Source organism: Anas acuta, chromosome 10, assembly GCF_963932015.1.
Source record: "Anas acuta chromosome 10, bAnaAcu1.1, whole genome shotgun sequence".
In the NCBI taxonomy this organism is placed as follows: domain Eukaryota; kingdom Metazoa; phylum Chordata; class Aves; order Anseriformes; family Anatidae; genus Anas; species Anas acuta.
Genome location: NC_088988.1, coordinates 2,688,172 through 2,709,439, shown reverse-complemented (window position 1 = coordinate 2,709,439; position 21,268 = coordinate 2,688,172). Strand labels below are relative to the sequence as shown.

Here is a 21,268-nt window from a genome sequence, read left to right as displayed (position 1 = left end):
GCAAGTCCCATGACAGCTGAGCAATTAATTATTTTATGGAAGGCTGTTATTTACCCCAAAAAAAAAACAGATAGAAAGCCTGCAGCCAGAACAACCTGGCACAGAGGGGAGCCTTGGTCAATACACCCCATGCAGAACAGGGAGGTCACCACAGCTGTGCCATGCCCACATTTATGCTTTTGGAAGTCTCTCTCATGAATAAAAATAAAATAAATCAAATCCAAATGAATAGGGGCTGATCTGCTTTAATACCCAAGCAGAGGGGAGAGCTTTGCATTCATCTCCTCTGCCCATTCCAAGGGACCCAGTCTCCAGCTACCTGGATCTGGAGACTGATGAATAGGTTTTTTGTTTTTGTTTTTTTTTCCAAAAAACCTTGGCAGGGCTGACCCTGAGCACATCACAGTGTGTTGGTGTTTGTCCTTCGGTGGGGGAACAGGACCCAGACCAAACAAGGTCCAGTGCTTCTTGTGTTACTGCCCAAAAAAGCAGGTGATGGTGCATACTCAGCCACCTTTCCTACAACATGGACTTCATTGACGGACCCTTTCTGCCCCCAGACATCCACCACCACCCCCAAATAGACCAATTCCCTCATGAGAAAGGTGGATTGAGGGACACTGGGGAGGGATCCTGCAGACAATAAGGAGCAGGACCACAAATGACCACCCCTTCCCATCACCTCAGCATCAAGGGCCAGATCTGTGAGCACCCAGCTCAGTGCTGCAGAAGATGGCTCTACAAGTGGGGCCCCTTTCTTCCTTCCTTTGCAAGGTTTTGGCTTGTTCCTCCCCTGCCCCACAGCTGAAGCTACAGAGCAGGAGGGAGGTGACAGAATGACAGACCCCACACCACAAGGAAGGGTTGGGGAGAGCCTGATATCTCCCATTTGTTCTTGCCCATCAGAAATTTGCCACCCCACAACAGCAAAAACACATCACAAGAGAAATACAAAATATAGCACTTTAATCGCAGGCAGATAAAAAAATTACAAAAACTTTTCACAAACAGTTTAGGCATAAAATAAATACGCAGCCTCGTAGCACATACACATGCACGGTCCTGGGTTGCAGCAGCTGCAAGGCACAAGCCCCGTGCCCAGGCAGCTCCCCGGTGCTGGGCACACAAAGCGTGTTAATGAGGATTTCCACATGGATGCTGCCGCCTGGTCACGCTTGGGAGAGACCAACACGTGCACTGGGGAGGGTGAAGCCAACCTACGAACACTACGCTGCAATCTTTAAAATAAAAAGACTCGTATAAACTCCATCTTTGGTTAGGAAAATTAAGGATTTCTACATTCTTATATTCAACATTTACATATAGAATCTCTGCATTGCTTTGCAAATCTCAAAAATACTTCAATATTACAAATAAAAATATAAACCTCATGGCAAAAAACAAGAATTTGAGGTACACCTCAGGAGGCATACCAGATCATATCACAGCCTTCAGCAGGACTGCAAACACTTTGGGAGGGGCAGGGAAGGGGGTTGATTTTGGGGAAGAACTTACTACATTTGAGAATTTTAAGGCTTTTCCAAGAGTTATCTCCTTCCAAAACGCTATACTGTGCAAGGTCCGGGTGGCAGATGGCTGGGGCAGGTTGTTAGAGCTGTGAGCTCCAGGTCTGCTAGCTGCAGTGACACAGGGACTGTCACATCTGGTACAAAAGCTTTTGTGAGCAGTGAAGAGCCCCCAGCACCACCACTGGGCATCCAGCTGAGTTTCTTGTGGCAATTTTTACCTCTGTGCTTACACAGACTCTGGACTGAGAACAGCAAAGAACACGAACCAACATGCCAAAAAAAGGGGAATTGGGGGCAGTAATGGGACCAAACCGGCCTGGAGCGACCCAGACCACTGCCACCAGCGGAGGAGGCGGCTCAGACGGCGATCTGCTGGTTCTCTCTGAAGAGGGGCCGCTGGTGGGGGCCGCAGATGTCCTGGAAGATCCTGTACACCTGCTCGTGCTGCGTCTCGTTGGCCGCGGGGACCAGCGGGCTGCTGCTGCTGCTGTAGGCCTTCTCCGCGTCCTCCACCACCTGCCTGAGGAACAGCTGCTCCACCTAGGCCAGAAGGGAGCCGTGAGGAGGAGGGAGGAAGAGGAACCGCCCTGGAGGTGTCCTGCTGCCACCCACCGCAGTGACAGCACAGAGAGGAGCTGTGGCCATGTCCAGCCAGGCCACCAGGCCCGAATTCCACAAGCCACCTCGTCCTAAGCACCCCTAGCACGTGTCACTGGTGGTCCTCTGTAATGGGGGAGGATAAATGGGCTGGGTGACATCCCCACACACACAGATTGCCTCAGATTTGTGTGCCAGACAAGAGGTGGCCCTGTCAGAAAGCTGGGCAGGGAGGAGCAGGGCTGAGTCCTCCAGGGCCTCACAGACACTCAGTGGGGCCTCTGCTTGCTGCAGTGCCCACCCCACACCCTCCACGCCCCGATCTCATGTCCTTGGTACGAACACCTTGAAGGCCCAACGGGTGCTGTGCTAGGTGTGGATGCCAAAAATACCCCGGGAATTGCCTCTGGGCTCCTAGCCCTGCTTCAACTACTTCAAGTGAAGTGTGTATCACTTCATACAGCCACTCCAGGGATTTATTTCCCCCACAGGAGGGGGCAGAGGTCCCAATGCCAAGAGGCAGGAGCAGGAGGAAGCAGCAGAGCAAAGCAGAGGCACAGAGAAGTGGCAGAAAACAGATTTTCTGTTGGTTTCGAGAAGCTATGAGGTGCGTGCTATGTGGAGGCTGTGCTTGCAAATAGGATTTAGCCAGATTAAGGGGTCCAACAAGCAATGTTTGTGCCTCCCAGGGATGGAAGCATGAGCCTTATAGGAAAAAGCAAGGAGGAAAAATTCAGTGCCAGGGTCAGGAGCAGGGCTTGGATGGGCAGCCACCGTACCTGGACGAGGATGAGCTTACACCTCAGCGTGGGATCAGGGAACTCCTCTCCGAAGCACAGCGTGACCCTGCTGTCCGGGTAGCGGCCCTGGTTGTTGTAGTACTGCTGCAGGTCTGCCGGGACACGAGCACGGTCAGACACCGCGAGCCTGGGGACCTCGCACCCTGCCCCAGCACAACGCTCAAGAGCAGCCAGGAGGTGTTTGCTACACAACACCACAATTAATTATTCCTTCCCAGACCCTATATGATCGGTTATTAACTCAGACCATTCAATGATGGCCAGTCATAACCCCAAAGTGCTCCAAAAGGAGAGACCACCTGAGAAAAACAACCCCTAGAGAAGCTGAAGATAGAAGGGAACGCTCCTACAAACCTCTGAAGAACAAGTTGGTGTCAAAAATCTTCACCACCTCGTCCCGGTCCAGTTTGTTGGGCCTGTCCTTGTACACCATGGTGTTCCCACTCCAGAAGACCCTGCCCTGGCACAGCCTCTTGATGAAGATGCCCTGCTTGTTGCTGTGCAGCAGGACCCCCCGCTCCAGGTGCCCGAAGAGCTTCTTGGTGATCTGCTTCTGGCGGTCATTCTGGATGGCCTCGGCCGAGGGGAACCTCACGTGCTCCAGGGCATCGGGGGCGTAGAGCTTCTCGTTGGGGCCCGAGGGCTGGCTGAGCGAAATCCTGCAGCCCTCAGGGTACGAGGTGGTGATGTGGCCCACCAGCTTCCCTCCGTAGAAGAAGCTGATCACCATCTGGGAGTAGCCTGGAGGGGAAGGGCAGGCACACAGCCCGTCAGGAGGAGCAGCCAAACCCTCCCTGCTCCCTGCTGCAGGGCCCAAATCCCCAGGGAGCTGCAAAAAGTCCCCTGGGAGAGCCTGGAGGAGACCTCTTATTTGTTGGAGGACACCTCCAGCACTCAGCCTGGAAGCACACGAGAGCTCCAGTTCCCAAACCCCTTTATCCCACTGCAGGGGATAATGTCATGCTCAGCATGCATCATCAGAGCAGCCTTCTGCCATGGCACACACATACATGAGCAAGACCAAGCCCCAGAGAGGAGCGTGATGCCCAGAGCCCAGAAACACGCAGGGGAATGGGAGCTGCCTCACCTGAGTGATGCTGCTCGTAGCCAGTGTACCCGTTCATCAGGGGCAGAGCTGTGGGCAGAGAGAGCAGAGATGTCAGAGATGTGCCCAGCTCCATCCAGGAGCTTCCATCCTTTCCCAAACCCCAATCCCCAGCTGCCACCCCCTCGCTGCAGTCACCACCCCGGACAAAGAGCTAGGTCCCATTAAACGCCCCCAGTGCCACCAGCTACTTACTGGGGTTGGGCTGCTGCACCCACCAGTCTGGGATCGGCGGGTTTCTGCAGGTCTCCTGGGGGGGCGAGGGGCTTCTCTTGATGATGCCCAGGTACTCGTCCACGCAAGGGGGCTGGCAGAGGACAGGAAACCCATCAGATCAGCCAGGGATGGGATCCCAGCAGGTCTGCCCCCATGCACCCCATGTGGGATCCCACCCAAAGAGGCAAAGCAAGGATGCAGAGACTCGTGAATGCTTTTTGGGTGGGAATAGAGCGGGATTCCCCAGGCTGTACACCCAAATAATACCCTGAGAGCCTCTGAGAAGGGGAACAGAGGCACAAGAAGCCTGCAGCCCCCAGCGAGTGTCCGCACAACCCAAATGCATGCGGAAAACACACGCTGAGACCTCAGACAAACAAGCACGGTCACGAGAGCACACGCCAAGCTCCCAAAATCTTCGGCTGTTTAACCTCAGACCCATCCCCGTGCTCAGGGCTCACCTCCTTCATGAGGTCGTCGATGGCAGAGGGGCTGCAGTCCATGTCCGTGACATCGGCCAGGCCGCTCCCGGTCCCGACACCGCTTTTGCCTGGGGAGAAGGGCAGGGCTGCAGGCAGGGCACCCACCCGCAGCTCGCCACGCCACCAGCTTTTGGAAACCCTTCGCCCCGCGAAAGTTACGAAACCGAGAACCGCAGCCACCCAGCGCACCCCCAGCAGCTGCGTTTTGGGGCCAAAAACCAGCTCACGACAAACAGCACCGGCACACGGGGACTACAAGCGAGGCCAAGCAAATTCGGCTGGGAGCTCGAGCACAGGAGAGGGGGTTTTCGGAGCACCCCAGAGACCGGGGCTGCTGCTGCTGCTTCTCCTTTTTCCCCCCCAAGCCCCGCTGCCGGTGGGAACCTGCAGCACCATTTGCATACGGGCCCCGTGTGAACACGAAGGAGAGGAGATGCTAGAGGCAGGCTTCCTGCAAGATTATTATTTTTTTTTTTCTTAAGTCAAAACTTGCAAGAAAAAAAAAGGAAAAGCGCACGCACGCCTGACCACAAGCAGAGATATACTTAGCGTGACCTGCACCTCACCAGAGACTGCTCTGCTGAGCTGCTGTTACTCCCATCAGTGCCAAGAAAAGGGATTTATTTAGCTCCCTGCCAGGGTGGGGGGCAGGAGGACAAAGGGTTGGGGGCTCAAGCATCCCCCAGAGCAGCAGAAGGATTCAGGTTTGTTCCTAGAGCGTCACAACCTGGCAGCTCACACGATGCTCCAGTTATTCCCCGTATCCTAAGCAAGGGGAAATCCCACCTTCACTCCCTGCCAGCCCAGCAGCTCCTTCCCCACCTCCCGGCCCTAAAAAGGGACACGGGGCACGTCCCCAAGTTATGGGGTCAGCCCCACAAGCACCGCTCAGATGTAGGTCAGCACCAGCCAGGGCTGCGCCCGTCCCCGTGCCCTCCTCAGGGCACTCACATTTCTGCTCCTCCTCCGGGACGATCCTATAAACCTTGTAGGGCTCCGAGATGTCCAGCTGGGACCTGTCCGTCACCTCCTCGAAGTCGGGGCTCTTGTTCAAGGCGCAGCGCAGCCGCGTCTTCCAGGTGGCCGGCTCCGCTTTGTCGCCTTCTTTGAACTTTCCTTTGAAAACAGCCCAAGCCTAAAAAACAACAAAAACAGAAAAAATAGAAAAATAATCCTCCGTGCAAGCTCTGCAAACCCCCTTGGTCCAAGGGGTGAACACGCTGGGGCTGCAGCGAGCATTTTGTTGGGGCCGCAGCCTGGCTCAGGCACATCTGTTGGTGGGAAATGCACCACACATCGATGTAAAAACCCCAAAAAACTTCAATATTTGTCATGCTCCCCATCTGTGCCAGCCACACACCAAGCTACAGGACCCAGATTTGGCCCCACACCCTTTACACCCAGCTTCAGAGCCATGATTGAAGCGTGCAACTTCGCCTCCGTGCTGACCGATGCGGGGATGCGCATCCAAACTTGTGATATTCTTAATAATACCCAAACTCACAGCAAAATAACCCATTTCCAGCTGCTGGCTAATACCTGACAGCTGGTTTCTTTTGAAGATCAGAACGCCAGCTGTGCTTTCATGAGAGGTGGGAGAGCACATTTTACTACTGGAGATGATAAAACATTATCTATTAAAGCACACAAATACGCACAAAGCTACCTATATTGATTTTTTTTCCCCACATATTCTATTTTTTTCAGGTGGCTGAATTCAGCACAGCCCCGCCAGCCTCATATCCTGCTGCTCCTGCACTTGGCACTGAGGGTGGTGCCACAAAAGACACAGCAACAGATGGAAATGGGGACAGAAAGATGGGAATTCCTGGGGAAGACCCTGACTTTCTCAGTCCGTTTTAGTTCAAGACCGAATTTTCCAGTTTTCCTAGAGAGGAGGGACTTCACATTTGGGGGAAAAAGCCAGGATTTCCTTCCTTCTTTCCCTCAAAGGCTTTTTTTTTTTTTTTTTTTTTAAAGTCAATCCAGTGTTTTCAGAAGGAAGCCGGTGAGAAGCTTAGGGCAGGCCCTACCTTGAAGATGGAGGCGTCCACCTCCTGGTTGTAGTCCTGCTTCCCGGCGTGCTTCCAGGGGATGCGGAACATGCTCTTCTCCTCGTTCTCCCAGATGAGCCCCGGGTAGAGCTCGCTGTCGATCTGCTCGATCAGCCACTGCCGCAGCCGCCGGCCGCCGTTACGGTCGCACATCCTGGGCGAGAGGTGGGAGCCCCATCAGAAAGGGGGGGAAAACGTCTGTCTGTCCATCCCAGGGGGACATCTGTCCGTCCATCCCGCAAGTACAGCCTCCCCGCACCCCCCTGCCTGCTCCAACAGCAGCTGGGCTCTCAGACTGGTCTTAATTGCTGCATCTAATTAGGATGAGCAGTCCCGCACCTGAGTGGTGATTACCCTGGAGAGCCATGGGACTGCGATATTTCCAAGCAGGGAAATGAAAACGAAAAAGGCAATTGGGGTTCCAGCAGCCCCACTGCGCTCCCACCACTGGAACAGCACTGCCTGCAGGGACACAGCTCCCAGCAGCTCCCCTGTGCCTGTCTGTACCCAAAACCTCCCTTTTTGTGATGGAAAAGAGGCGATTTTAGAGGAATCCTCCTCGATTTGCTCCAAACCCTTCCTCCAGCTTCCAAGCAAAGCCGTGAGCACAGCCCCATCACTCCCCTTTTTGGCTACAGATTGGTCACATCCAAACCCCACAGCTGGGAATTAAAGCCCAGGGCTGTGCCACCACCTAACCGAGGGACACCGCACGGGCTGGCAGCCCCCTCCGCTATAACGAGGGGCAAAAAAAAAAATAAAATAAAAGTGAGACTGAAGGCAGCGTGAGAACAGCCCCGCTGGCTGGGGACCGGCCACAGGCGCAGGTAGCAGCCAGGGTCACCGCAGGGAGCGGGGTTTGTGCGACCACATCCTCTCGCAGCCAGGACCAGCGGCCGTGCTGACGGACCCGGGGGGGGTGAAGTGGCCTCGCTTCAGGTCAGCCTTGCTGCTCTCGGCTCCTTTTTAGCAGAAAAAACCTGGCTGAGCACCCGTGAGAAAGCTCCAACAGCCCAGCGCCGGACCCATCCTATCCGGGAGGGTTTTGGGGGACAGGATCTGGGTGTTCCCAGCACGGGGACCCGGTCCCTGCTCCCCCAGGGGGTTCACAGCAGCCGAATGCCACCACCTCCTGTCCCCTCTCCGTCACAGCCACCCCATAAGGCACAGACACGCAGCGCAGCCCCTGCTTTTAGGGGGTCAGAGCAGAGCCACGCACCCCAAAGCGCCCTCAGGACCCCATCCCTGGGGGCACACACAGCCCCCCCTCGGAGACGCTCGGTGACACAGGGCCCAAATTCAGCCCGTTTTCTAAAAACCCCACACCCAGCACCAGCAGAGGCCGGGCTCTGCCCCCCCTCCACATGGGGCTGGGGCCACCACACTGCCCCCACCCAAATTCCACCCACCCCAGCCAGCTCCAAGGGCTCTGCCCCAGAGCAACAGGGGCAGCACTGCCCAGGACCTCGGAACTGCTCAGCATCAGGACTGCTGCCCGGCACCCTAAAATCCTTTTTCCTGCAACCCCAGCACCCTAAAACCCCCACAACCCTATTTCCTGCACCCCCTTGTAGCCCTAAAACTCCCTTCCCCGTGCACCCCCATGACACTGAAACTCCCATCCCCTGCACTCCCCACAACCCTAAAGCTCCCAGTCCCCATGCCTCCCACGGCCTTAAAGCTCCCATCCCCTAAGGCTCCCACCCCTGTACACCTCTAGAACCCTAAAATTCCCTTCTCCATGCACCCCCATGACCCTAAACCTTCCTTCTCTGTGCACCCCCACAACCCTTAAACTCCCTTCCCCATACACCCCCGCAACCCTAAGACTCCAATCCCTTACACCCCATAACCCTAGAAGTCCTATCCCCTACGACCCTAAGACCCCCTTCCCCATACACCCCCACAACCCAAAGACTCCACTCCCTTGCACCCCACGACCTTAAAAGCCCCATCCCCTACGACCCCAGCACTCCCTTCCCCATGCACCCCATGACCCTAAACCTTCCTTCCTCATGCACTCCCACAACCCTTAAACTCCCATCCCTATGCAACCCTAAAACTCCCTTTCCCGTGCACCCCTACACCCCTAAAACTCCAATCCCTTGCACCCCACGACCCTAAAACCCCCATCCGGGTGCAACCCCAAAACCCCCCATCCCCTTACACCCCCACTCCCCTAAAACCCCCATTTTTGTGCCACCCTACGACCCCCCTCCCCTCACCGCCCCACGCCCCAAAACCCCCGTTAAAGCCCCAAAACCCCCGTTAAAGCCCCAAAACGGCCCCACAAACACCCCCGCCCCATACCTGCCGCCGCCCCGCTGCGCGCTATCCGCACCCGGGCGCGCCGGCGCGCCCTTATAGCCCCCCTGCAGGGCGCGCCCTCCTCTTAGCCCCGCCCCTTCTCCTCTCAACCAATGGGCGGCCGCGCTGCCTCGCCCCTCGCCCAATGAGGGGCCGCCCAGTGGGAGCGCGCGCGCTGGATCTCGCGCCGCTTTCTGTGAAGCGCGCGCCTTTCCGGGAAATCGGCGCGGCGCGGCGGGGCGGCGCCCGGGCAGACAGAGCGGGGCTGTCGCGATCCCTGTCGCGATAGCGGGCGAAGTCGCGATAGCGGGCGTAGTCGCGATCCCCGTCCCGATCCTGCTCGCTGTCGCGGCACCGCAGCCGCCGCCGGGGCTGCTGTCGTGGGTTATAAAGGGGGAAATGTGGCTGGGATCACCGAGGTCAGGGGTCACTGGGGTCAGGGGGTTTAGGGTCAGTTGGGGGTTGGTGGTCCTGGCACGGCCCGGGTGCAGGAGATGCGATATCCCACCGGGACAGCCCTGCTGCAGTTAATGGGGGCGTCCCCCGCGGTTCCCAAAGCTTGGGGTGATTTGGGGGAGATGCTGGGGTCCCAGGATGGTTTTGGGGTGGGTGGGAGTCACGGGGCAGGTGCTGGAGCGGCCGCACGCAGCGCCGGCTGGGAGGTTATCTCACCTCCTGCACCTCTAATCTCTGCTTATCTCACATCTCCGATGACTTCCTATTGACACCAGAAAGCGGCTTTCTTCTCGTTTTCCTGCGCCCCGGTTCCATTTTTCTGCTTCCTAAAATGCCAGCCGAGGCGCTGGAGGCGATACCTGCGAGGTCTGCTCGGCTCCCCACCGGCCCCCCCTACAAACCGTGGCAGCTCTAGGGCACCAGGCAGCAACAGGAGCCCTGTCCTCGGCGTGAAAAAATAGGGAAAAAAATCATAATTCTTCTCCCAGGACCCCGCGTGCTATGGCTGAGCAGCAGCTCTTCAAAATTTGTAATTTTTTCTGGTGGTTTTCATGGAGAAAATGGAAATCAGGGCGCAGCGGCCACGTCGATCCATCCCTGGCTTTAATCAGCCTCCCCTTTCGGACGAGCTTGGCAAGTTGTCCCTGACGCTGTCACCCTTGGAGACTCCAGTACCCAGAATTTGTCGTTAAGGGAATTCCCGGAAATATTTGAAATGCTTTTTTTTTTTTTTTTCGCAGAACCGATTTTTTAAGAAGCTGAGCAACGGAATTATAGAAAAAAATAAAATACAGTGTTTAGGGCTGCTGGGACACAGAGCGTCTGTGTCGATGGATAGATGGGGGGACGGCTGGAAATCCACAGCAAATAAAGGACCGGGTCCTCTTGGGGTGAAAAGGACCCTGGAAAGGGATTAATGCAGGGTGAACGGGAACAGTTTGGTTTGGGAATGATTTATTCTTCCCGTGCATCGGGACCGGTGGACACGAGGCCATGCGGAGCAGCTCCAGCCCCGCATGGCCCCCCCGTGGGGCTGCTCCCCTGGCAAAAGCAGGTGGGGAGCACACATTTTGGAAACGTGAACGCTTTTCCAGCACGGAACCCAATGAATTTTTCCCTATCCCCATGGGTTCAGCTCAGGGCAATGCCACCAATCCCTCAGGACAGAGCCAGCAGCCAAAGGGGGGGCTGCAAGTCCTGCTCCCCCCCGGCTCCAGCCCTGCAGCTGGGCTCACCGTGGCACTGCGAGCCCCAAAACGAGCGTCTGGCAAGGTGGATACCGAATTTTGCCAGCCCCAGGGCCAACGTTTGAGCTCAGCTGCTCATCCGTCGGCTTCGGCTGGGGGGCAGCGGAGGGGTGGGTGTCAGGGGGGTGGCCCAGGAGCTCTCCCTGTGCTCCCCCTGCTCCTGTAGGGCCAGCAGGCGCTGCAGCTCCTCCTGGTCCTTGAAGGGGTTCCTGCCGTAGTCCCGGCGGATCCAGGCGCGGTACTGCTGGGACAGAGCCAGGTGAGGGGTCAGGGTCACCGGGGGCTGTGCCAAGCCCCCTGGTATGGTGCAAAGCCCTAAATCAAGGCAGGGCATCCCAGCCAGGACACGGGGTGGCCACAGACCCAGTCCCTGTTTGGCAGGAGCAGCCACACCATGCAATGTCCACACATCACATGAGACATGCAACCCCTACAGCAAACCCTACGGGAGCACCACCAGCCCCTCGGAGCACCCCAGACCCACAGAGCTGGCAGCAGCCCCGTTTTTCCCCCCCGTGGTGCAGCCTCCAGCAGCTTCATTCCCTTTCCCTTGCCAGGAAGCTGCTCGGCTCTTTGCAGGGCTGAGTTACCAGAAGCGAAGCGTCCCCACGCTTTCTCCCTGCTGGGGCAGGCCGGCCTCGCGGCCCCAAACACCACGGGCAGGTCGGCTCTTGCAGGCTGAGCAGGGCTGTTTGCAGAGCTCTTTGCTCATCTCAGCCCTTCTCCCGTCCCCGCAGAGGCTGCGCCGGCGTCCGGGTGGCTTGGGGCCAGCTGGCACCCGGCGGAGATCCGGAGGCGGCTTCGGAGCAGGAGATGGCCCCGTGGAGAGGCTTCCCGACACCGCCACGGCACGGAGCTGCGGGATCCCTGCCCAGAAGCGTGGGCAGGGGAGGGCAGCTCGGCTGGAGCCGCTGTGCCTGCTGCCCCGCGCCTGGGAACGGCTTCAGGGCATGGCAAAGGAGCGGGGACCCGGCCAGCAGGCACCCAGCCAGCAGGGCGCACGGGGAGGAGCGGCCAGAAAGGGGTGGCTCGTGCCCAGCGGTGCGAAACGCTCTGCAAAGCGCACGGAGCGAGCGGCCAGGGATGGGAAAGCTGCAGGGGGAAAAGGGTGGAGTGCCCGGCACCCAGCAGCACCCATGGGTGCCGCCAGCAGGGCCGGCATTCAATAGCTGGGAGCACTGGGACAGGCATCAGCTTCAGGGGGCTGTTAAAACATCCTTGGTTTTTGGGGCTGGCAGCTCCCACGTGCCCCGGCCTCGGTGCCCCCCAAACAGCTCCGGCTTCCTGGGATCCGGGGAAAGACAGGAGAAAGCCTGAGAGCAACCCCGGTGGCTTCGCCACTCCTACAGCTGGGGAAAATCAGCTCGGGCAGGGGGATTTCCAGCGGGAATGCCTGGAGTTCCCAAATCCACTCACCCCGCCAGCGGGACTCACCAGCAACTGCGTGCCGGGGGCAGGAAGCCCCGGTGCTGCTTGGGGTGGGGGCCAGCGACGATTTCCTTACTAAAAAACAGTGGCTGGGAACCTCAGTGCTTCCCAGGGCGGATATCCCAGAGGCCGGACTGGATTCCTCCTCCTCCTGGGCAGTGCCTGGAGCTGCCTGCTCGCCCTACAACCACCGGGACAGCTCCTGGTGCCTTGGTGCCTTGCAGCCCGGGCTGTGGCACAGTGGTGAGGGGCACGCATCCGTGCACGGTGCTGGTGGTGACAAAGCACCCACGGGGATGGAGGTCCCAGGGGGGAGCAGCCTGGCCACCGAGATTTGGCACCCACCGGGCAGCTCGGAGGGCGCAGCAGGAAGCGCCCCACGGTGCCGCCAGGTGCTGGCTTAAAAATAAATAAATAAAATAAAATAAAAAAGGAGCCCTTGCAAGGAAAATGCCGTTTTTTAAACTTTGCACCTCACCAACGCGCAGCCTGACGCAGCCGCCGGTGCTTCCCAGGAAATGTTTGCAAAGCCCGCAGTGAAACTTCAAGTCAAAAAAAAAAAACAAACCCGAAGAAAACGTGACCTGTAAGGGGAGGGGAAGGGCAAGGGGTGTTTGCTGAGGCCACCCAAACGCTGAGGAGCAGGAGGAATAAGTGGCCCGGGGGCACGGCGCGCCCCGTGTCACAGCGGGCACTGGGACGTGGCCAGGGCAGGGTCGGGGAGCGTTGGCCCGGCCGGGGGAAGCCCTGCAGGGAATCTCCAGCTCCGGGGGTTTTGCAATGCCCTGGACCACTCTCCCCCTTCCACAGGGCGTTTTTTGCAAGGCGGTGACAGCCCCGCAGGGCCACGTCCCTCATGTGATAGCGCCAGGAAGGGGCTGACGCTTGGGCCACTGTCACATGCTGTCCGGCCTGGGAGGAGGGGACAGAAATCCCCTCGAGACGCTCCTCGTCCTCGTGTGCTGGCCCTGGGCTGCAGCAGACGGGGACATCGGGGTTTTGCCACCCTGTAGGGTGCTGCTGCACTAAATCCCGATGATGTGCTTCGTTTGGGGTAGGAGAGAGAACTTTTTAACCATCCCTTTGACGTCTCCATCTCTCAGCTGCTTCGAAAAGCAGGGGGCACGCTGTCAGAGGATGCCCAGCCCCATCCCAGGACGCCCAAAGCACCCCAAAGCTGCTTGCAGGAGCCTCCCCCCGTCTCCTGCCCCCTGCCCCGTGCACCCCGGGTGCCAGCTCAGCGCCACCTCCACCGTGCCCTAGCAAAACCCCGAATAAAACAAGAGCACTGGGGCTTTCAGCAGCTTCTTCCAGCACGCTCACACAATGCCTGGGCGCTTTTTAATTTTGCATGCATGCAAAAACAAACCCCGCAGGCAATAAATAGCGCGCAGGCAAAGCAGCCGCGGTTATTTGCAAAGCACACGAGGGGAGCTCCAGCTGCGGAGCCCAGCTTTTGGCACGAGGTTGGTGCGAGGGGGACCCCACCTCGTCCAGCAGGGTGCTCTCGTAGTCCCGCAGCTGCTGCTGGAAGCCGGGGTTGGGGCTGGCGTAGGAGCGCACGGCCCTGGTGGCGGCCAGGCAGCGCTCCCAGCCCAGCTCGGTCACCGTCATCAGGTAAGCCACCAGCACCGTGGTGCTGCGCGAGACCCCGGCCAGGCTGCCAGGGGCGGTGGAGAGGTGTCAGGAGGAGGTGTCCCCACCGCCGGAGCCCCACGGTGAGGGATGCCCATGGGGTGCGTCCTCGCAGAGCCAAGGATGCTTGCCCAGCTGTGGGTAGGGGATGGAGGCGCACGGGCATGGTGGCACTGGAGGTGCCCGTCCCATCTGGTGACCCCAAGCAGGCCACATCCCCGTGTCCCCTGCCCTGCCCATCTCTCTGGATGGAGGTTTTGGGGCACGGACCATCCCCAGCATTGCCTTAACACCGTTCCTCATCTCCCTTCCCTCCCCACCACCAGCGATGCTCCGCACCCAGGATGCTTTTTGGGACCCCACCTCCCAGCCCCACAACCCTTGCGCAGCCCCCGTGAGCACCGGGAACCCTCCCTCCCTCCTGCACCTCCCCAGGCAGAGACCCTTTTCCCCCAAAAGCGGGGTCTCGAGGCCGTTTGGAGGCTCTCACCAGTGAACGAGGCAGCCTCCCCCGCGGAGCCGGCACTCGTGGATGAACTTGATGCACTCCTTGAAATGCTGCATCCTGCGGGGAGAGAGGCAGCAGAGTGAGGCCGGCAGCAGCCGCAGTCCTCCCCAGGATTTCCCTGGGGCTGGCGCAGGGTGGGAGCCACAGCAGGGTTCCCCCGCCAGAGGAAGGGACAGCAGCCAGGAAGGAAAAGGCCTGAGAGGCTTTTTGGGGGGGATTTCCTGCTTCCCAAGGCACTGGGATGGAGCAGGGTGATGCCAGCAGCTCAGCCAGCCCGGGGAGGACCTGGTGGCTCTGCCTGCAGGGCCAAGTCCCCCCCTTGGCACCCATGGGGCGCACACCCCAATGCTAAAACCACCCTGCAGGGGAGAGGTGCGTTCCCAAAACCTGCATTCCCGAAAGACCCAGCGATGGAAAACGGGTTAAAATCACTCTTTATACATAAATGAATTAAAGGTGGGTGCAATTCTCTGTCTCTGAGGACGCAGAGCACCTCGGACAGAGCCCACGGAGCTGCTGCTTGGGCTCCTGACACAAATCTGCAACAAATCCTGCTGGCACCAAGCCCCGGGGTCCCGGTCAGCCCCGCCGTGGGTGCTGGGTCCTGGACTTCCTCTGCTGCCTCCGCGTGACGGGGCCGGGGCAGCGCCCACGCAGCCTTCCTGCTTTCTCAGAAGCTCAGAGGCTCGCCTCTCGCCCCCGCGGCGTCCTCCTGAGACCCCCTCGGAGCAAGGCAGAAGCCTCCAAAAACTCCCCCCTGCCTCCCGCCTGCCCGCCGGGGATGCTCGCGGCCCTTCTCTGGAAGCGCAGGGCTCGGGTGCCTTCTAAGAAGCCAACCCAGGACATACCCAAAAATAGCAGGGCTTTCTGCTGCCCGACACCCAGCAGGAGGACACCCGGGGGATTCTCTGAGGCTGTGGTTATAAGAAAAATGTTTGGTTTCTCGGCCCTAAAGGGAGATGTCAAATCCACCGCTCGCTGTGGGCTCTGGATGCGCCTCCCCGTCCACCCCCGCAGGCAGTGAAGCACCTCCTGGGGGGCCAAAACGAGACCCGGGGGGGGTCTCCTCATCCTATTCATCCTCACAGAGAATCCAGGGCGTGCCAGCACCGCCTGCTCAACCCTCACAGCCCCAAATCCCAATCCTCTTCTTCACCCCTTGGCTGGGACCCGGCTGGTGCTGGGCACATCCCCACCGCACTCAGCCACCCCCTCCCCACCCTCACCAGTTTGGGGGCTCTTCCCAAACTGGTCGCCCAGCGGAGAGCTCCCACTGGTCCCACAGCCCACGGGACTGGTGAGGCCGAGCCCCGAGTCACGAGCAGCTCTCCCCCGCGGGCCGCCAGGCTCCCCGGGGTTGTGAAACCCCCGGCGCAAAGCGAGGAGCAGAAAATAGTTCCCTGAATAAGCCTTCCTTCCGGCCCCTTTCAGGAGCCACGCCGCAAATGCGAAGAGGGGAAAAAAAATTAAAAAATAAAATAAAATAAAATAACCCCAGCCCCGTGTTCCTGCTGAGGCAGGGCTTTCTTGTAAAGCTTCTCTTTCTGCTCAGCGTGAGCAAGCAGAATCCTGCCCGCGGCGCTGGGAAAGCAGCACCTCCACGAACGGGGCCACGGCACGGGGACCTTTTGGCTTTTTAGGGGTGGGGTGGTAAGAAAAAATCCCCCAAATCACCCGTTTTCTGGGGGCAGCGGGGGGTTCTCTCGTTGCCCCAGGTGGGCAGCACGCAGCGCCTGCAGCCAGCACGGCCCCAGCGTCACCGCTTCTTGAGATCATCCTTAAAGGAGTTTGGATGGGGGAAATACTCATTTTAATCAAAATTTCCTTTCTCTCCCAAGGAAAATACCTGGGAGAGCGACACAAATCACTGTGTAATTGATACGAATCATTGCCCTTCCACGCCAGCGAAGCATGCTCCGATTTCAGGCCCCACCTAATAAAATAATTCTGATTTTTGATGGAAAATTAACTGCACTGTGAACACTCTGAGAATCAGATTCAGCCCCTACACACACCACGAGCCGTGGCTTTCACCAGGCTCAGCACAAAAATGCTGGCAGTGTGACCGACCCGAGCACACCCGGTGCAGAATTTGGGCTTTTATTGACCAACGGCTCCCAAAACGCCACCCTGGGAGGCAAAGGGGGTGCCGGGGACTTACAGGTTCTGGCTGGAGGAATCCGAGGCCGAGATGCAGAGGTAGCTCATGTCCTGCAACGAAAAGGCAGTGAGGGCAACGAAACCCCTTGGAGAGCCACAACCTCGCCCATTTGCTCTTTTCTTTTTTTTACGTGAGGCTTGGAGTAGGTGACTCTAGGGGTAAAACCGCTTAAAATGGGATTTTCAAGAGGGAGGATTTTTCAGAGGCAGGATTTCCCCAGCTCTTCCCCGTAATTTCAGGTAGGAACCAGGCCGGACCCAGCCACATTTCAGAGGCACCCAAGGGTGCTGCAGCGATGCCCTGGAGCCTCCCCAGGCCCCAGCCCTGTCCCTGTCCCCTCTCCGGTGGCTGCTAAGCCCCGGCAGGACAACGTGTGCCAGCACGGACTCATGAGGTCACCCTCATCAATGAGTTATTTCCTCCTGGTCCCTTTTAATCCACCATAAATCACCCCGCCGTAGGTCAGCTTGCTTGAAAACGTCGCTTCCTTGATCCTGTTCTGAGCTAAAATTAGCCCCTTTTCATCTGAGCTTTGCTTTTTTTTTGTTGTTTTTCTTAGCAAAACGGGTGGGAATCCTGCCAGATGGGGCTGGCACAGCCGAGCACCAACACACCCCATCCCCATCCCCATCTCGCCACGACCCGAGGCCGCCCTCGCTTCCCCCCAGCCCAGGCCAAAGGAGAAGGCTGGAAAAAAAGCTGATTACCCAAGGGAATTAGCAAAGGGAAGGAGAGAAAGGTAGAACGGGACAGGCACAGCCATGGTGGGGACATTCCCAGGCTGGAAAGACCCACGTTGTGAGGAGAAATGTGTGGGGGCTTTTCTGAGCATCCCCCCTCCATCCCAACACCCTCCCTGCGCCCACCCCAGTGGGATGAAGCCGAGGGGCCACCCGTGTGCCCGGCCCTTCCCCGTGGCGTGCCAGCTGGGTTCCTCATCCCCGGGCAAACCACGGCTCTCGGGCACACAGGGGAAGGAGAAAAGGAGCCGTGGTGCAGCTGGGAGCAGATTTCATGGGATGAGCCACCACGGGCTGCGGCTTCCCGGCACCTGGGGAGGTGCCACCAGGAAAGTCACCGTGCCAAGCCACCCACAGAGCCCACCCGGGCTCCCAGCAGCTTTCGCCTTTCCCCACAGCCCCCCAGGTGCCCCCCATCCATCCCGGCACGGGGAGGGGAGCCGTGCTGCATGCCTGGGAACAGCGCTGGGGTTTGCGGTCCCCGGCCGGGGGCCGTGATTGACACATTGCTCAACCCACCATGCTTTTCCTGTTCCCCTTTCCTCCAGCCCCGCTGCCCGTGCGGTTTGCTGCCCGCCTGGCCGTGCCCCGAGCCCCAGCAGCTCCAGCTGCACCGCCTGACCCCAAGCCAGCCGTTCCCATGCCCCCCGTTTGGTGCATCTTCCTTCTCCTCTCCCCGTTACCCAACGCCTCCAGGTGTTGTTTCAAGCTGGCAGAGACGGGCAGCACTCGCCCTCGGTGGTCCCAAGAGAGTGGGGTCCCAGGAAAGTGGGATCCCAGCCGTCCCCGTTGCCTGCTGTAGGATTTCGGGGCCAGGATGGAGCTCAGCTCCAGCTGCACACCGCGCAGATCCACACCAAGGAGAGCAACGAAGCCCCCAGGATCTCTCATTCTCACTCATGCACCAGCTCACCCCCACGCACAGCCCCGGCCGAGCACCCCGCACCCACCCCATATCCCCCCCTGCCTCAGTTTCCCCTCTCAGACCCTTTCACCTGCCCTGCCACAGTGGGTGGGGGCACCCAGGGATGCCACCAGGACCTTGGGGACAGGACTGCCACCGCTGTGCTTTTAGGGATCCTCATCTCTCAGCCCCAAATCCGACCCCAGAACCACAGCAGCACCAAAAAAAGAGGGCGTGGGGTGGGAGCCCAGGATCGAGGGGGGTCCCCACGGGCTGCACAGGCTGCCCCAGGGCAGGGGGAGCACAACAAGCCCCGGGGGCTCCCCAAAATCCCCATCCTGCGCTGTTAGGGCTGGATGCGTCCCCGGCGCTGCTGTGCGCGGGGCACCGCTGCCCTCTCGTGGCCCCTGCCCACGGCAGCACCACGGGGCCGGGCACCCCCGGCCTCCAGCTGGATTTTTTTCCCCAAAATCCTGCCAGGAGGCAGCCGTGGTCCTCAGCCCCCCCGCTCCCAGCGCTGGGCGCAATTTGGCACCGCTCGGTGCCAAGGCAGCGTCGCCATCCCCTCGGCGTGCAGCAGGAGGTGGGCACTGCGTCCCCTTGGCACCAGCTGGCACCGCGTCCCGGCCTCGCCACGCAGCCCCCCCGAGCCCCCAGGCTCACCTCCAGCACCGGTTTGGCTCCGGTGTGCACGGAGAGGACGTGTGTCACGCCGTGCCTCCGCAGGCTGGCCACGTCCTCCGAGTCTGGAAGCAGGAGCGGGGTGTGAGAGGTGGCCCTCCCGCCCGAGCTGCTCCACCGAGCCCTCAACACAGCCCACAGCCATCGTCCTCATCCCTGGGTGATGCAGGGAGGCCAGGCTTGGGTGAAAAATACCCAAAATGAATGGCACAGAGCCCCCAGGATGGCCCTAACCCTGGAGTGGGATGGAACCCAAGCCAGGTGTCAGCCCCGCTGTAAATATTGTCCTGGCAAAACCCTCTCTGGGGTTGGAACTGAATGATTTTTAAGGTCTTTTCCAAGCCAAGCCAGGCCATTCGAAACGCAGGGGAGGCTTCCAGCCAGTGGGGTCCTCATCGCTCGGCTGTGGGGACCCCACAGGGGTCCCCTTCCCATGCCCCGGGGGCAGCTGCGCACTCACCGCGGATGTTCCCCAGGTAGAGACCCGTCACCACCTGTGAGGAGACAGAGGGGACAAGGAGCAGAGCTGGCCCTCCACGTGCCACACCATATTTTTACTTCCCGAGGCCCTAAACCCCAAATGCTCATCCCAAACCAGCTCCAGCAGGGACCCCATCACCCCGGGAGCAGGCTGTGGTTCGCTTTTCCACGGCCACCTCCTCCTGCAAATGGTCCCAAAGGTTGCCTCCGCCAGCTGGGGACAGACGGGCAAAAGCACGGGCTGCTTGTGGTTATTTTCTGGCCGAGATGTTGCGGTAAGTGCCTTTTACTCAGGTTTTGTCTCCAGCTCTCTGCCACGGTTTCCAAATCACATTTATCCCGCGTGCTGCAGCGTGGCTGTCCCGGAGTTTAATTTTATACCGGGCGAGGCACATCACGAGCAGCTATTTAAGGGCACAAACAGAATTTGATCCTCTCCACTGGCCCTGAGCACCAAGCACCAGCTAAAACCCCCCTTTGCCCATTCACAGCACCCTGCAGCCGGGCACGGATACATCCAGGAGGTGACCAGGGGAGGAAAATTCCCCCTGCACACCCCCCGGGATCCCCGGCAGCCCCAAAGGTGTTAATGCCGTGAAATTCCCACCCGCAGGACGAGCATCAAAGCCAGCTGCTGCTTTTTAGGCACCCCGAGGCACCGAGCTCACCGCTGGGCTATAAAACAGGGTCGGTGCTTTAAAGAGGGTGGGGGGAATTCCCTTGAAGTGCTTGAAGTTTGAAGGGGGGTGAGAAAGGGACGGTGGAAATGGATGCGTTTAGGGCACCACGGTGGCACCCCCCAATAAAGCAGAAGGGCCCAGTACCTCCCAGTCCCCCCAGTACCTTGCTCATCCCGCTCCCCATGGTTTTTTCTCTCCCCGGGTTCAGGACTCGGGCGGCCTCTCGGTATCCGGGGCTATCTGCAAATAAACACCCCAAAATCCCAGGTGAGGGGAGCACGGGGAGCCCCACCGAGCTCAGCCCACTGAGAGCTGCTCCAGCTCCTCGCCACCGCGCTGCTGGGCAAAGGGATCGGGGCCAGCGGCTGCTGTAGGGCAGGGGAGGACAAAATAAGGACCCGGGGTCGTGGTGAGGCTCAGGTTTCCCTTCCGGACTCCCCGGCTCGCCAGGGCTTTTGCAGAGGCTCGGTGTTTTGGGGAGAGGGAAGAAGAGGACGCCTGGGATGCTGCGAGCTGGTGCAAGCGGTGAGCTCAGCAGGATTTCTCTCCCAGTCAGGCTAATTCCTTCCAGTCGCAGGAATGGGAATAAAAATTGCAGAATGAGGCACTTACCTCAAAAAAAACAGAGCGTGGCAGGCTGCTGGAGCAGCACTGGGGACGAGCCCATCTCCCCCTCCTTGCAGCAAGGGAGGTGGGGAGAGCTGTAGAGCTCGTAACCCCAGCACACGCTTCCAAAAATCACTCCTCAAAGATTTATCCAGCAGCCCAGCCCCCACCTCCCAGATCAATGCTGTTGGCCTGTCAGAGGCTATATAAAGAAGGGAAAAAAAAAATAGAAAAAAAAGGAAAGAAGCAAATTTAATTCGATTTAATGGCTTTGATCTCTGGAGGCAGCTCTAAAGCCAAAGGCAGGAGCCTGCCTGCAGGAAGCCAGGCCACGCGTTGGTGGGGAGCCCCAGGGAGAGAGATTCTGTGATTCTGTAAAATTTGGCAGCCCCAGGCAGAGCAGAGGTGCCAGCCTTCATGGCTCAGGCCCTGAAAACACCAAGCTGCGCCTGAGCTCTAGAGCAGGGCTCACTCTGCGTTCAGTAAAAGGCCTGGGGTGCTCCCAAAAAGGGTGGCGTTTGTGTCCCTCCCCAGCTGCAGCTGGAAAAGTGGTGGAGAAAAAAAAAATACAGAACCAGGCTCCCTTCGCAGGGAGAAGTGGAATATCCCCACCACGTGCCCTGCTCTGATCCACCCCACTGTCTCACGGAGC

General features: G+C 59.0%; 2 protein-coding genes across 3 annotated transcripts; both read right to left on the bottom strand.

Moving 5' to 3' along the window:
• Positions 1-949: 949 nt before the first annotated feature.
• On the bottom strand, positions 950-9,197 carry IRF8 (interferon regulatory factor 8). Its single transcript, XM_068693131.1, has 9 exons — positions 9,094-9,197; positions 6,763-6,937; positions 5,681-5,864; positions 4,709-4,797; positions 4,227-4,338; positions 4,014-4,061; positions 3,281-3,667; positions 2,906-3,018; positions 950-2,069 (listed from the first exon to the last, which is right to left on the bottom strand). The coding sequence occupies exons 2-9, from the start codon at positions 6,934-6,936 to the stop codon at positions 1,887-1,889; spliced, it is 1,290 nt and encodes a 429-aa protein (XP_068549232.1). The 5' UTR covers position 6,937; positions 9,094-9,197; the 3' UTR covers positions 950-1,886.
• Positions 9,198-10,296: 1,099 nt separating this feature from the next.
• Positions 10,297-20,391, bottom strand: LOC137861727 (dual specificity protein phosphatase 22-A-like). 2 transcript variants are annotated; one of them, XM_068693132.1, is made up of 8 exons: positions 20,174-20,391; positions 19,311-19,344; positions 18,833-18,915; positions 16,526-16,575; positions 15,213-15,278; positions 14,347-14,421; positions 13,710-13,881; positions 10,297-11,034 (listed from the first exon to the last, which is right to left on the bottom strand). In XM_068693132.1, the coding sequence occupies exons 1-8, from the start codon at positions 20,192-20,194 to the stop codon at positions 10,861-10,863; spliced, it is 675 nt and encodes a 224-aa protein (XP_068549233.1). In that variant the 5' UTR covers positions 20,195-20,391; the 3' UTR covers positions 10,297-10,860. The 2 variants fall into 2 exon arrangements, with proteins under 2 accessions (XP_068549233.1, XP_068549234.1); XM_068693133.1 differs by lacking the exon at positions 15,213-15,278 and having other exon boundaries at positions 10,309-11,034; positions 20,174-20,390.
• Between the last annotated feature and the right edge of the window lie 877 nt (positions 20,392-21,268).

Excerpts from the sequence above, each read along its gene's own strand:
- LOC137861727 (XM_068693132.1), bottom strand. The coding sequence starts at position 20,194 with ATGGGGAGCGGGATGAGCAAG. Across the intron at positions 15,279-16,525 it reads GATTCCTCCAGCCAGAACCT|CCTCAGAGAATCCCCCGGGT; the intron begins GTAAGTCCCCGG and ends TTATAACCACAG. Across the intron at positions 11,035-13,709 it reads AGAGCACCCTGCTGGACGAG|TACCGCGCCTGGATCCGCCG; the intron begins GTGGGGTCCCCC and ends CTGTCCCAGCAG.
- IRF8 (XM_068693131.1), bottom strand. The coding sequence starts at position 6,936 with ATGTGCGACCGTAACGGCGGCCGGCGGCTGCGGCAGTGGCTGATCGAG. Across the intron at positions 4,062-4,226 it reads GGTGCAGCAGCCCAACCCCA|CTCTGCCCCTGATGAACGGG; the intron begins GTAAGTAGCTGG and ends CTCTGCCCACAG. Across the intron at positions 2,070-2,905 it reads GTAAGCTCATCCTCGTCCAG|GTGGAGCAGCTGTTCCTCAG; the intron begins GTACGGTGGCTG and ends CTTCTGGCCTAG.